Here is a 14,698-nt window from a genome sequence, read left to right on the forward strand (position 1 = left end):
TCAGCTCAAACTGAAGGAGGAGAAGCCAACTGGGCCAGCAAAGTCAAGTTGTTAGCTAGCATTGCTAAGATGGCATATGAATGAAAAGTGAAACAGAAACACATTTATTTTGAAAGTAGTCACATAAGTCTAGCATTAGTACGGCACATCGTCCATATTTTTGAAATCGGTGAGTAACATGATGGTTAGCTAGCTAGCAATCTCCGTGTTTTAAAGTTACATTTTAGCCCATAGCCTGACATGCTGACTAGACAAATTCAGAATTAACTATGATAGCTGAGTTAGAATTTGGCTAGCTATCTTGGCTGACAAAGGTGGGAATTGCGTTGTTTCGTTATTGGGTACATTTGGTCTACATTGGATTGACATCCTTCCTGTTTATTCCTATTTATTTACTGACAATTAATGTTATCATAATTTATCTTCATTTCAGTGTCCAGCTGAGCACCAGAAACAATTGGCCATGCTGACGTGTGAGTTCTGTGGCAAGGAATTGGTGTTGGAGGAGGACATGAAGACCCATCTCCTCCTGAGCCACCCGGAGAATGACATTGGCTGCACCCTCTGTTCCTGGTCCGGAGTCGCCTACGACGAACTCCGCTTCCACATCAATACCACACACAAAGAGAAACAGGGCCATGACGGAGTAGGAGCAGAGAGTAGAGGTGGTCACAGTCTTGTCAGGCCCAGCTCAAGTCCTACTCCCACTACCACCATAGTGGACAATCACTGCAAACAAGCCATTGGTTTGTCTAGGTCTGAGGGTTCTGAAGGAGGAGTAGACAATGGGAACAGGTTTGACACCATTGGAGGAGGGGTCTCACCCAGGACATCCAATAGCACACTGGAGTCTAAGGAGCAAATTACTGAAGCTGGGGGGGAGTTCGGTGGAGGGCGAGCAGTGGCTATTGTTGTATCCACCTCTTCAGTGTCTACAGGCTTTCTGAGATCAGCTCAGGACTCCAGTAGGCCTACTAGCAGACACTGTAATGCTGAGGACTCTGTGGGAGTGGGATCCGCAGAGCACACCAAAGTCAAACAGAAGCGTTTCTCCTCCCCACTTAAAGGTCTATTTTAGTGTGTCTGAAATGTTTGTTTATTCAACATGTTGTTACATCTTTACTGGTTTGTCCCACTGACTGACGTTAGTTGGGTTTGTCCCACTGACTGACGTTAGTTGGGTTTGTCCCACTGACTGACGTTAGTTGGGTTTGTCCCACTGACTGACGTTAGTTGGGTTTGTCCCACTGACTGACGTTAGTTGGGTTTGTCCCACTGACTGACGTTAGTTGGGTTTGTCCCACTGACTGACGTTAGTTGGGTTTGTCCCACTGACTGACGTTAGTTGGGTTTGTCCCACTGACTGACGTTAGTTGGGTTTGTCCCACTGACTGACGTTAGTTGGGTTTGTCCCACTGACTGACGTTAGTTGGTTTTGTCCCACTGACTGGCGTTTTTAGTTGGTTTTGTCCCACTGACTGGCGTTAGTTGGGTTTGTCCCACTGACTGACGTTAGTTGGGTTTGTCCCACTGACTGGCGTTAGTTGGGTTTGTCCCACTGACTGGCGTTAGTTGGGTTTGTCCCACTGACTGGCGTTAGTTGGGTTTGTCCCACTGACTGACGTTAGTTGGGTTTGTCCCACTGACTGGCGTTAGTTGGGTTTGTCCCACTGACTGACGTTAGTTGGGTTTGTCCCACTGACTGACGTTAGTTGGGTTTGTCCCACTGACTAGTTGGGTTTGTCCCACTGACTGGCGTTAGTTTGTCCCACTGACTGACGTTAGTTGGGTTTGTCCCACTGACTCACGTTAGTTGGGTTTGTCCCACTGACTCACGTTAGTTGGGTTTGTCCCACTGACTGACGTTAGTTGGGTTTGTCCCACTGACTCACGTTAGATGGGTTTGTCCCACTGACTCACGTTAGTTGGGTTTGTCCCACTGACTCACGTTAGTTGGGTTTGTCCCACTGACTCACGTTAGTTGGGTTTGTCCCACTGACTCACGTTAGTTGGGTTTGTCCCACTGACTCACGTTAGTTGGGTTTGTCCCACTGACTCACGTTAGTTGGGTTTGTCCCACTGACTCACGTTAGTTGGGTTTGTCCCACTGACTCACGTTAGTTGGGTTTGTCCCACTGACTCACGTTAGTTGGGTTTGTCCCACTGACTCACGTTAGTTGGGTTTGTCCCACTGACTCACGTTAGTTGGGTTTGTCCCACTGACTCACGTTAGTTGGGTTTGTCCCACTGACTCACGTTAGTTGGGTTTGTCCCACTGACTCACGTTAGTTGGGTTTGTCCCACTGACTCACGTTAGTTGGGTTTGTCCCACTGACTCACGTTAGTTGGGTTTGTCCCACTGACTCACGTTAGTTGGGTTTGTCCCACTGACTCACGTTAGTTGGGTTTGTCCCACTGACTCACGTTAGTTGGGTTTGTCCCACTGACTCACGTTAGTTGGGTTTGTCCCACTGACTGACGTTAGTTGGGTTTGTCCCACTGACTGACGTTAGTTGGGTTTGTCCCACTGACTGGCGTTAGTTGGGTTTGTCCCACTGACTGGCGTTAGTTGGGTTTGTCCCACTGACTGACGTTAGTTGGGTTTGTCCCACTGACTGCGTTAGTTGGGTTTGTCCCACTGACTGGCGTTAGTTGGGTTTGTCCCACTGACTGACGTTAGTTGGGTTTGTCCCACTGACTGACGTTAGTTGGGTTTGTCCCACTGACTGACGTTAGTTGGGTTTGTCCCACTGACTGACCTTAGTTGGGTTTGTCCCACTGACTGACCTTAGTTGGGTTTGTCCCACTGACTGACCTTAGTTGGGTTTGTCCCACTGACTGGCGTTAGTTGGGTTTGTCCCACTGACTGACGTTAGTTGGGTTTGTCCCACTGACTGACGTTAGTTGGGTTTGTCCCACTGACTGGACGTTAGTTGGGTTTGTCCCACTGACTGGCGTTAGTTGGGTTTGTCCCACTGACTGACGTTTGTCCCACTGACTGACGTTTGTCCCACTGACTGGCGTTAGTTGGGTTTGTCCCACTGACTGGCGTTAGTTGGGTTTGTCCCACTGACTGACGTTAGTTGGGTTTGTCCCACTGACTGGCGTTAGTTGGGTTTGTCCCACTGACTGACGTTAGTTGGGTTTGTCCCACTGACTGGCGTTAGTTGGGTTTGTCCCACTGACTGACGTTAGTTGGGTTTGTCCCACTGACTGGCGTTAGTTGGGTTTGTCCCACTGACTGGCGTTAGTTGGGTTTGTCCCACTGACTGACGTTAGTTGGGTTTGTCCCACTGACTGGCGTTAGTTGGGTTTGTCCCACTGACTGGCGTTAGTTGGGTTTGTCCCACTGACTGACGTTAGTTGGGTTTGTCCCACTGACTGACGTTAGTTGGGTTTGTCCCACTGACTGACGTTAGTTGGGTTTGTCCCACTGACTGACGTTAGTTGGGTTTGTCCCACTGACTGACGTTAGTTGGGTTTGTCCCACTGACTGACGTTAGTTGGGTTTGTCCCACTGACTGACGTTAGTTGGGTTTGTCCCACTGACTGACGTTAGTTGGGTTTGTCCCACTGACTGACGTTAGTTGGGTTTGTCCCACTGACTGACGTTAGTTGGGTTTGTCCCACTGACTGACGTTAGTTGGGTTTGTCCCACTGACTGACGTTAGTTGGGTTTGTCCCACTGACTGACGTTAGTTGGGTTTGTCCCACTGACTGACGTTAGTTGGGTTTGTCCCACTGACTGACGTTAGTTGGGTTTGTCCCACTGACTCACGTTAGTTGGGTTTGTCCCACTGACTCACGTTAGTTGGGTTTGTCCCACTGACTCACGTTAGTTGGGTTTGTCCCACTGACTCACGTTAGTTGGGTTTGTCCCACTGACTCACGTTAGTTGGGTTTGTCCCACTGACTCACGTTAGTTGGGTTTGTCCCACTGACTCACGTTAGTTGGGTTTGTCCCACTGACTCACGTTAGTTGGGTTTGTCCCACTGACTCACGTTAGTTGGGTTTGTCCCACTGACTCACGTTAGTTGGGTTTGTCCCACTGACTCACGTTAGTTGGGTTTGTCCCACTGACTCACGTTAGTTGGGTTTGTCCCACTGACTCACGTTAGTTGGGTTTGTCCCACTGACTCACGTTAGTTGGGTTTGTCCCACTGACTCACGTTAGTTGGGTTTGTCCCACTGACTCACGTTAGTTGGGTTTGTCCCACTGACTCACGTTAGTTGGGTTTGTCCCACTGACTCACGTTAGTTGGGTTTGTCCCACTGACTCACGTTAGTTGGGTTTGTCCCACTGACTCACGTTAGTTGGGTTTGTCCCACTGACTCACGTTAGTTGGGTTTGTCCCACTGACTCACGTTAGTTGGGTTTGTCCCACTGACTCACGTTAGTTGGGTTTGTCCCACTGACTCACGTTAGTTGGGTTTGTCCCACTGACTCACGTTAGTTGGGTTTGTCCCACTGACTCACGTTAGTTGGGTTTGTCCCACTGACTCACGTTAGTTGGGTTTGTCCCACTGACTCACGTTAGTTGGGTTTGTCCCACTGACTCACGTTAGTTGGGTTTGTCCCACTGACTCACGTTAGTTGGGTTTGTCCCACTGACTCACGTTAGTTGGGTTTGTCCCACTGACTCACGTTAGTTGGGTTTGTCCCACTGACTCACGTTAGTTGGGTTTGTCCCACTGACTCACGTTAGTTGGGTTTGTCCCACTGACTCACGTTAGTTGGGTTTGTCCCACTGACTCACGTTAGTTGGGTTTGTCCCACTGACTCACGTTAGTTGGGTTTGTCCCACTGACTCACGTTAGTTGGGTTTGTCCCACTGACTCACGTTAGTTGGGTTTGTCCCACTGACTGACGTTAGTTGGGTTTGTCCCACTGACTGACGTTAGTTGGGTTTGTCCCACTGACTGACGTTAGTTGGGTTTGTCCCACTGACTGACGTTAGTTGGGTTTGTCCCACTGACTGACGTTAGTTGGGTTTGTCCCACTGACTGACGTTAGTTGGTTGTTTATACTGACAGATATGATTTGTCGTACAGACTGTTAGTTGGTTGTTTATACTGACAGATATGATTTGTCGTACGGACTGTTAGTTGGTTGTTTATACTGACAGATATGATTTGTCGGACTGTTAGTTGGTTGTTTATACTGACAGATATGATTTGTCGTACGGACTGTTAGTTGGTTGTTTATACTGACAGATATGATTTGTCGTACGGACTGTTAGTTGGTTGTTTATACTGACGGATATGATTTGTCGTACGGACTGTTAGTTGGTTGTTTATACTGACGGATATGATTTGTCGTACGGACTGTTAGTTGGTTGTTTGTACGTACTGTTGTTTGTACGGACTGATATAATTTGTCGTACTGACTAATTAGTTTGTTTGTCGTACTGTGTGATATTACTTGTTTTTTTGTATTTTGACTGATATGATTTGGTTTGTCATACGGACTAATAGTTGGATTGATGGGCTATTGATGAACTGTCAATGCATCCCATTAACAGTCCGTGCTATCTGGCACTCGTGGGCTCTTCCTCACTTTAGTCGTCGATTGCATCACTATTTTGTGAACCTCATCAGTTCGTTTTTTGTACTGACTAATATTAGGCCTAGTTGGTTTGTTGTACTGAAGCGGAAGAGAGAGGCCCAACTCATCCGAATCTGTCTCCCTCCATCAGGTGTTGTTTTTTGTTGTTGCCCACAAAGCAAGAGAGTGTTGAATTTAGCCAACAATAAAATGAATGGCTTATTTGCTACATGTGGTTTATTTATAATAGAAGTTTCGTAATGCTTAAGTTATGAGTGTACTGATATAAGTAGGACACATGACATCATTGTCACTTCACAAAAAACACTATCTCGGAGATGGCTATGCATATTCATGGGATGAGGCTAGCAGCATCTCTCTCCATTGAATACAGGCGTTTAACGTCGCAACCCTCATTGAATATTCAAAAAAGGATGACAATAATCCACCAATCCAAAGCATAGATAGGCAGGAGCTAGTCAGTCTGCCTTGCCGCTTTGTGGACAACAACTCCCATCGTTAGGGCGGGAAGACATGTATCTTGTTAGTATATCCATAATCATTGGTTATACTGACTGATTGATATCTGTTGGTTTGAGTAGAGTAGTACTTTATTGATCCCAACTTGGGAAATCGTTTTCACTCAGCATCACTAATAAATTACAAAGACAATGATAAAAATGCATAATAAGACACCTGCATGTTAGTAGCCATAAAAGATGGAGACAAGTTTAAGATAAATACTGTTGTCTGGGAAACAAGCAATAACATTCCTATTAAGAAGGCACCATAAATGAGTCATTTGTTAAAAAGCCTCATGGCTGTGGGTAAAAATGGCCTTCTGAACTGCTCTGTGGAGCTTCTGGGCAGGATGAACCTGCTACCAAAGCTGCTCCTGTGTGGCATCAAAGTGCCGTGTGGAGTGGGTTGAATTAGTCTTGTCATCATCCTGTGTCTCATTGTTATGTACTGTGTGTCTGTTGTCGTAGAGAAGCGGTTTTCCTGTCCTATGTGTGCTCTGGTCTGCACCGACGCCTTCATCCTACAGGAACATGTTGAATTACACTTGCTAGAAGAGAGCCCAGCTGAAGGTACAGGATCTACAGTTCAGAACATATAGACCACACAGTTCAGCACAGAACACACTGACTGTACAAACTCATGACAGCCTTGAGTCTACACAGTTCAGCACAGACAGAACATGAGGCCCAATCCATTGTGTTAAGTCTCTGACTCTGACATAATCTGTATCTGTCTTTTCAGAGGCTGTCCTGGGGGCCACATCATCAACCGAGGCAGCATCATCCAGCAACAGCTCAGGTTTGTCTCATTCCTTTCATCACAGGAACAAATATAGTTCAACCAAACAAAGGAAGAAGCCTGTCTATGGCAGATCCACAGAGGTTGAGGCTCTCTCTCTGCCCATGTCTTCCCGATGAAGGTCTAATATTCCCCCAAAAAGCAAAATGAACTTGCAAGAGAGGTTTTATCTCAACAAGAATAACTTGGATGAATAATGATTTAGATAAAAATGCCCCGTCGATATCCCTTTTAACCACTGTGTGTCCCTGACCTCGTCCTCAGGTGGGAAGAGTTATGAGTGTCCCCTGTGTTCTGTGGTGTGTGGAGACTGCTACTCCCTACAGGAACATGTGGAGCTGCATCTTGACTATGGCACAGCCACTAGTGCAGGTATGGCTTGATTTAAACAATCAAATGTGATGGGAACACAGGTTTCATTGGGATTTTATGTTTACACTTGTGTGAGTTGTCCTAAAGGGATAGACTTTGAATTTAGCCCCATCTTAAGGAAGAAATATGAAAAGCAGAAGAAAAACCATGGTAGCAATTGAAGGGGAAGAGTTTAGTCTAATAATTTCCCCATAATTGCCAAAGATGAGGACACAACAGTTCACCTGACCCAAGACTGAATCCAAACATTACACTGTTGTTTGTATGTGCATTTTACATTGACTGTACCTTTTTCTGCATTTGTTGATAACAAAATCTGAAAATACTCTGGATACATGCAGTAACATGATAAGAATATTCCTGGAAAATATGGGCATAGGTGCAACGTAAGACAAAATAAATAGTTTGAGTGGGAGGACTAACTGGTGTCTCCTAGTGGCCGCACACCTCTCCAAAGTGTGCTAAGTTCCTAAGTCATTTCAAGGAACTTTTGACTCAAAGAAAAGTCTTAAACTATAAGGTGCTTTTTTGAGCTCTCCAAGCTGTGCCGTTGAGGAACTAGAGCAAGCACAATTGTAGTTGTTTTGTTTGGAACACAGTCCTGCGTCCTTGCCATCACACAATTACTGTTGTTGTTTACACAATCCCAAAATTGTCCATTTATAAATCGCAATCTGGATCAGATGGGCATCATTTCAAAGCCTGTTATATTGCCAACATGACTAGCGAAGTTATAAAATACAATATTACAGTGATAGGCTTTCACAATGCAATTCAGAGAACCAGATCATCATTTTGGTGAGCATAGAAATGAGTCATGAGTGCATTCAGGTGCGTGTGCCTCTGCAAATCTTCTTAACAATTAACAAACATGGGCTCATTCTGTTCAGAACAACACAGGATATTACGCCAAGTCATCTTGTACATTAAAAATAGTGATCATTTAAAAATAGAAAATAGTGATCATAAATGGTGACACTGTATATGACAAGTTTTCTGATATGGAAGTGCACATTTACTCACAGGTGTTTGGCTTGTTTGTATGACATCAAAGCGAGATTTATTATAATTCTCAACGTCTGATCTTTCAAAATACATGGAGTCCTTTTTAATTTACAGCATTTCCCTCACTTGGACAACAAGACATTTGCAAAAGTTGCCCAATTAGCGGGAGATATGGGCACAACTTCTTGTAGGGCGAGATGCTCAAGTTCAGATCTGCTGTCAGGCAAAACCCATACAGTGCTGTGAAGCGCAGAGCCAGAGCTCTGACGTCATGTATAGCATGTACTGTACAGCCAGTATGTTCCAATTGCCCAAATCTGCTATTTTCTTCCTGAATATGAGTACGAGTATAAAAGGTTAATGAGAAATCTATTTAGTTCCCACTTATGCTTCCAACACGTTTTATTTCCTGCTTAGATGTAGCCATGTTATAACAACGTTATGACTGTTATTTTACCAGAGAGATAGAGAATGGTGTAATACCCCATATTTGATTTGCACAAGCACTCTATTGCCAGCCAACTCCTGAAGTTGCAATATAATGTGTAATTTATCCTTTGTGATCGGTTTTGAACTATGAATTTCCCTCTGAGGACTATAAAGTTTGAACTGATCGGAACTTCTACAACCTGCCAGCTCATACCGCTGAGCTCACACATGCAGCTGTCCTCACAACAGTTTTGTGTGTACAGGGTTGATTTCCATGGTGAATTCGAGAGAGGGAATTTTGACTGACGCTGTGTGTGTTGCAGTGAGCCCTGGCTCAGACCTGAGGCTGGCCAGACGGCTGCAGGAGGAGGAGAAGCAGAGGAGGAAGGAGCAGGAGGCCAAGAGGGAGGCAGAGGAGTTCAAGAAGCTGCAGGTTCTTATAAAGCACAACCATAATAACACTGGAGTAGTGGATTTGACCTTGCTGCATGATGCACCATATGACGCGTCTGTGCTTTGTCACATGGCTTATGTAGGAAGTGTGTGGTTTATTTGTGTTTCTGCACGTCAACAAGATTTACAGTATACGTGTGTCTGCTTATGTATGCTGAGTGTGGTGGTGACCTCACCCTGACCCCTTGCTGTGTGTGTGTGTGTGTGTGTGTTTAGAGGCAGTTTGGTGTGGACGGGAGGGGGGGCTACTGCAAACAGATGGAGAACGCCGTGTCTCGAGGTGTCATGGTGCCTGCTCACTTCCACAACAAGAGAGATGAGATGATGGAGGCTCTGGCCTCAAGGGTCGACGATGGCAGGACCAGAACGCAAGGTGTGTGTGAGATTCAATTTCTTATTCGGATCTTGACTAACATAGCTCCCTCATTATTTACTATGTTCTCAAACTGAGTTGTTTAGATCACATCATGTTATGTTTATACAGCTGTCTATCTACCACCTACATCTCTCAATGTTTTGCATACATTAGCCTACAAGGTATGTATGTCATTAATAACTGTCTTCCTTCAATTGATTAAAAACTAAATGGCAGCTCCACCGTAGTGCTCTCTTTCTCTCCGTCTTTGTCATTCTTTTGTTTATTGTATTCCTCTCATTCTGTCAGGTGTGCTGGGTGCTCTGTATGTTTACTACCAGAGGGAGGCCAGAGACTGTGTCCACGTGTGGCTGAGTGCTGACACAGACCACTACTGCTCATCAGAGGGGGATAAGGGCTGGGGATGTGGCTACAGAAACTTCCAGATGCTCCTGTCTTCTCTGCAAAGAATGGCACCCTACACTACCTGTCTCTCAGGTACACACAGACAGAAACACGTATATCAAAACATCACATTCTACAATTGTTTACCATTCTCTCGAATCCAGTAGCTGTCTGGATTGCTCAATGAAACGGTTCAATGCAGCCCTCTCAAAAAGCCGTTTCGCCATGTAATCTCCTAAACTAACTTTCTCTCTTAAATATTCTATCATGGCATCTTTTCCTTGCCCCCCTCTCTCTCTCCCTCCTCTCCCAGAGGGGTCAGTACCCAGCATCCCACAGGTGCAGGTGTTAATAGAGGGGGCGTGGCGGGAGGGGTTAGACCCTCAGGGTGCCACCCACTTTAACCAGCGACTACAGGGCACACGGGCCTGGATAGGAGCTACAGAGATCTACGCTCTCTGCACCTTCCTCAGAGTCAGGTTAGAGCCCAGAGAGTCACACACAGAATGTTAACATACTACACGCATTAGAACATAACACATTTGTGTAGCCAGTTATATTTGAATTAGATACACCTGAATGGACTCTCACACTGCGTATACAAAATTCAAAGAACACCTACTCTTTCCTTGACATGGACTGACACAGGTGAATCAAGGTGAAAGCTATGATCCCTTATTGATGTCACTTGTTAAATCCACTTTAATCAGTGTAGATGAAGGGGAGGAGACAGGTTAAAGAAGGATTTTCAAGCCTTGAGATGATTGACATGGATTGTGTATGTGTGCCATTCAGAGGGTGAATCTGCAAGACAAAATATTTAAGTGACCTTGAACGGGGTATGGTGGTAGGTGCCAGGTGCACCTGGTGTGTGTCAAGAACTGCAACGCTGCTGGGGTTTTCTTGCACAACAGTTTCCTGTGTGTATCAAGAATGGTCCACTACCCAGACATTCAGCCGACTTGACACATCTGTGGGAAGCATTGGAGTTAACATGGGCCAATATCCCTGTGGGGCGCTTTTGAAACCTTGTAGAGTCCATGCCCTGATGAATTGACGCTGTTCTGAGTGCAAAAATGAGGGGAGGGGCTCAATATTAGGTTTTCCTTTTGGGTTTGGTATACTCAGTGTACACACACAGAGTCACTATAGAATGTACATGGTTGAAAATGGATTCTGTTCTGAGTCAGTTACCTCTAACCTGTGTCCCCACAGTGCCCGTGTTCTAGACTTCCACCAGCCCACGGGCCCAGGGGACACCCACCCCTGCCTCTTTGACTGGGTGAAGCAGTATTTCTCTCAGACTGCCACCAGAGGCGCCAGACTACCGCCCCGGGTGGTGCAGACCACACAGCCGCCCCTCTACCTCCAGCACCAAGGTAGTCTTAACATGGGTTTAGTGGATTGGATGGATTAGCTGATGATGGGTTACTGATATCCAATGTAGAATTTGTTTATGGCGTGTGTCTATTTGATGTTTTCTTGTGTGTCGTTTAGTGCTGAGCGATTAGTGCTTTTTGAGGTCGGTTGTGTTTTGGTTCGATCATTCAAAAATAATAACGTTTTTCGGTTTCGAAATTATTATTTTTTACATTAAATGCACTATACATTTTGTGGGTTGAGTGCTGTAACAACACATAATAAAACAAAAGTCCCATGATGGTAGTGACTGCCCATTACTGCTTATCACTTATTCACATTTACTTTAATAAAATATTTGAGTTGGTGTGTATATTACATTTGTTTTATTCAATGACTTTATTATTTCATTCCAAGTCATCTCTATAGAGCTGCTGCCTATGCTGTCTGACACAATCACTATTTTACTCGTCCTTCAAAGTAAATAAGGCATACTTTTATGACTGCTGAATACCAACTACCAATCACTTAGAACATGTATTTTCAGGTAGAGATGCCTCTCGAAGCAACTGCTTTCTATCTCGCTCGATCACGCGTGCTCCACACAGACCGGACAAGTAGGCGGGTGCGCAAAGGATTATAGTCATTGTAGTTAATTACCACGTTTTCTGCACTAAAATATGTTGAAAAATGGCCTGTTGGAAACTTCAACTCACTACTACATCGCACAGTTTGGGCTTGATCCGATTTATCTATACAGAAACTGCACATTGAGCTCACAGAACAAAAACTAATTAAATGGAATTAAAATAATTTAATCTGTCGGTCAATTAGTGATTAAAAACTGAAAAATAACTTAAATGTTGTTAATCGCTCAGTACTAGTGTGTTTGAGGGAGATTTGTTTGTTTCGTATGCGTGTACACCTGACGTCTACGTTATCTCTAAAGCCTTGTTCACATTGGCAGTTTGAAGTGACTCAAATCCTATTTAGTTGCATATCCGATTCAAATCTGTTCTGTTTCTTGCAGTTGGAACAGCCAAAAAGCACATGGAATCTGATATTTCAAGCCACATTTCAAACCACCTTCGTAGGTGTTTTTAAAGTCCGATACAAATCTGATTTATTTGCCCTCAAGTGGTTTTTAGACTTATTTGGCATATCTTGTTGCTTGCCAGCTACTCCGTTGAGAGTTTGACAAGAACATCTGGTCGTAACTTGCTTGTTAATTGTTTAAAAACAAATGAGCGACTGTTCTAGAAAGCTAAACTACTACCTACCTAGCTAGTTGACTGCTGTGGCTAGCCAAAAGATTCCATTTGAAAGTTGGATCATCTTATCCTTTTGAGGCTTTAAGTGTACTTACATTATGATTTTGAACATGCAAAGCAACTGGGGAGACATCCATGGCAGGCATTGTTATCACCATAGCTTGCTATATAACTTCTGAGTGATGGGAAGCATGAGCACCACCACCAATCAGCCTACAGCACTGTGCACACACCCATAGTTACTATGATAACTAGCATAGCCATGTCAGCAAATGAATAATGTCTCAACACAAACACATCTGATTTGCTCACTTGTAACATACTGTTTTGAACGTCAGTAGTCCAAAATGGATTTGAAAAACATAACTGATTTGGGCATTAAGACCTGCGGTGTGACCAAGGCTTCAGTGTGTTTCCTCCATGTCTTCTATCGACATCCTCAGGCCATAGCCGCTCTATAGTAGGAGTGGAACAGAAGAAGGATGGCAGCCTGTGCCTGTTGCTCCTGGACCCTGGCTGTACACCAGGAGATGTGAGGAAATTGCTGAGCCAAGATGGCTCCACTGTTAGCACAGCTGTCTGCCGCATGAGGAAGTTCCCTGGCAACCTGAAACATAGGCAGTACCAGGTGGTAGCTGTAGAGGGCGTGCTCGCCCCCGTGGAGAAACAGGTGAGTCTGAGTGGCTCTTAACTGCATACAGTTGTAAAGTGTTTTGCTATGATGTGCACTGAACAGCGAATCAGCTATTCAATATTGATTTGGTTTTTGTTTGTCAGACCCGCATTCTCAACTCAAGAACACTGCAAGCCGAGAGGATCCCTTGATGCTGGAATGCAGTTTTGTAAATGTATAACTGCCAAAAACAGTTAATGTTTAATTTTCTTGGACATTTTATTAAGGTAATAAATTATGTATTTTAATATTTGCCTTTTTCTCTGTTCTGTTCAAACCCTCAACATATTTCTGCGTGTAGAATTGGGACCTTGTAGAATTTGTAAGGACACACTCAGAATGGAACATGTATTCATATATTTATTGAACTACCAGAAATGACTAACCAAACATTATAGATTGACGGATTTTTAATGGAATATCTACATAGGCGTATAGAGGCCCATTATCAGCAACCATCACTCCTTGTGTTCCACTGGCACATTGTCTTAGCTAATCCAAGTTTAGCATTTTAAAAGGCTAATTTATCATTAGAAAACTCTTTTGCAATTATGTTAGCACAGCTGAAAACTGTTGTGCTGATTTAAAGAAGCTATAAAAGTGGCCTTTAGACTAGTTCAGTATCTGGAGTATCAGCATTTGTGGGTTCGATTACAGGCTCAAAATGGCCAGAAACAAAGAACTTTCTTCTGAAAGTGGCAAAGAAAAAGTCATATCTCAGACTGGCCAATAAAAAGAAAATATTAAGATGGGCAAAAAAACACAGGCACTGGACAGAGGAAAAAAGCGTTATGGACAGACGACTCTAAGATTGAGGTGTTCAGATCACAAAGAAGGACATTCGTGAGACGCAGAAAAAATGAAAAGATACTGGACGGGGGCTTGACGCTGTCTGTCCAGCATGGTGTAGGCAATGTGATGGTCTGGGGGTGCTTTGAATATGGTAAAGTGGGAGATTTGTACAGGGTAAAAGGGATGTTGAAGAAGGAAGGCTATCACTCCATTTTGCCATACTCTGTGGACGCCATTGCCATACTTGCCATACTCTGTGGACGCCATTGCCATACCCTGTGGACGGCGCTTAATTGGAGTCAATTTCCTCCTACAACAGGACAATGACTCAAAGCACAGCTCCAAACTATACAATAACTATTTAGGGAAGAAGCAGTCAGCTGGTATTCTGTCTATAATGGAGTGGCTAGCAGTCACTGGATCTAAACCCTATTGAGCTGTTGTGGGAGCATCTTGACCGTATGGTACGTAAGAAGTGCCCATCAAGCCAATCCAACTTGTGGAAGGTGCTTCAGGAAGCATGAGGTGAAATCTCTTCAGATTACCTCAACAGCTTGACAACTAGAATGCCAAAGGTCTGCAAGGCTGTGATTGCTGCAAATGGAGGATTCTTTGATGAAAGCAAAGTTTGAAGGACACTATTTCAATTAAAAATCATTATTTATAACCTTGTCAACGTCTTGACTATATTTCCTATTCATTTTGCAACTAATTTCAT

The 14,698-nt window shown here is 44.4% G+C and overlaps 1 protein-coding gene across 2 annotated transcripts; it reads left to right on the forward strand.

Annotated features, from left to right (window-relative positions):
• The first annotated feature begins 20 nt into the window (after positions 1 to 20).
• On the forward strand, positions 21 to 13,436 carry LOC118367728 (zinc finger-containing ubiquitin peptidase 1-like). Of its 2 annotated transcripts, XM_035751354.2 has the most exons (12): positions 21 to 169; positions 434 to 1,067; positions 6,536 to 6,637; positions 6,810 to 6,866; positions 7,131 to 7,238; positions 8,996 to 9,105; positions 9,342 to 9,498; positions 9,790 to 9,978; positions 10,199 to 10,364; positions 11,101 to 11,264; positions 12,959 to 13,185; positions 13,293 to 13,436. In XM_035751354.2, exons 2-12 carry the CDS (start codon positions 464 to 466, stop codon positions 13,338 to 13,340), a joined length of 1,932 nt encoding a protein of 643 aa, XP_035607247.1. In that variant the 5' UTR covers positions 21 to 169; positions 434 to 463; the 3' UTR covers positions 13,341 to 13,436. The 2 variants fall into 2 exon arrangements, with proteins under 2 accessions (XP_035607247.1, XP_052350521.1); XM_052494561.1 differs by lacking the exons at positions 21 to 169; positions 434 to 1,067 and having other exon boundaries at positions 5,144 to 6,637.
• Positions 13,437 to 14,698: the final 1,262 nt, after the last annotated feature.

Source organism: Oncorhynchus keta, chromosome 34 (assembly GCF_023373465.1).
Source record: "Oncorhynchus keta strain PuntledgeMale-10-30-2019 chromosome 34, Oket_V2, whole genome shotgun sequence".
Taxonomy (NCBI): Eukaryota; Metazoa; Chordata; class Actinopteri; order Salmoniformes; family Salmonidae; genus Oncorhynchus; species Oncorhynchus keta.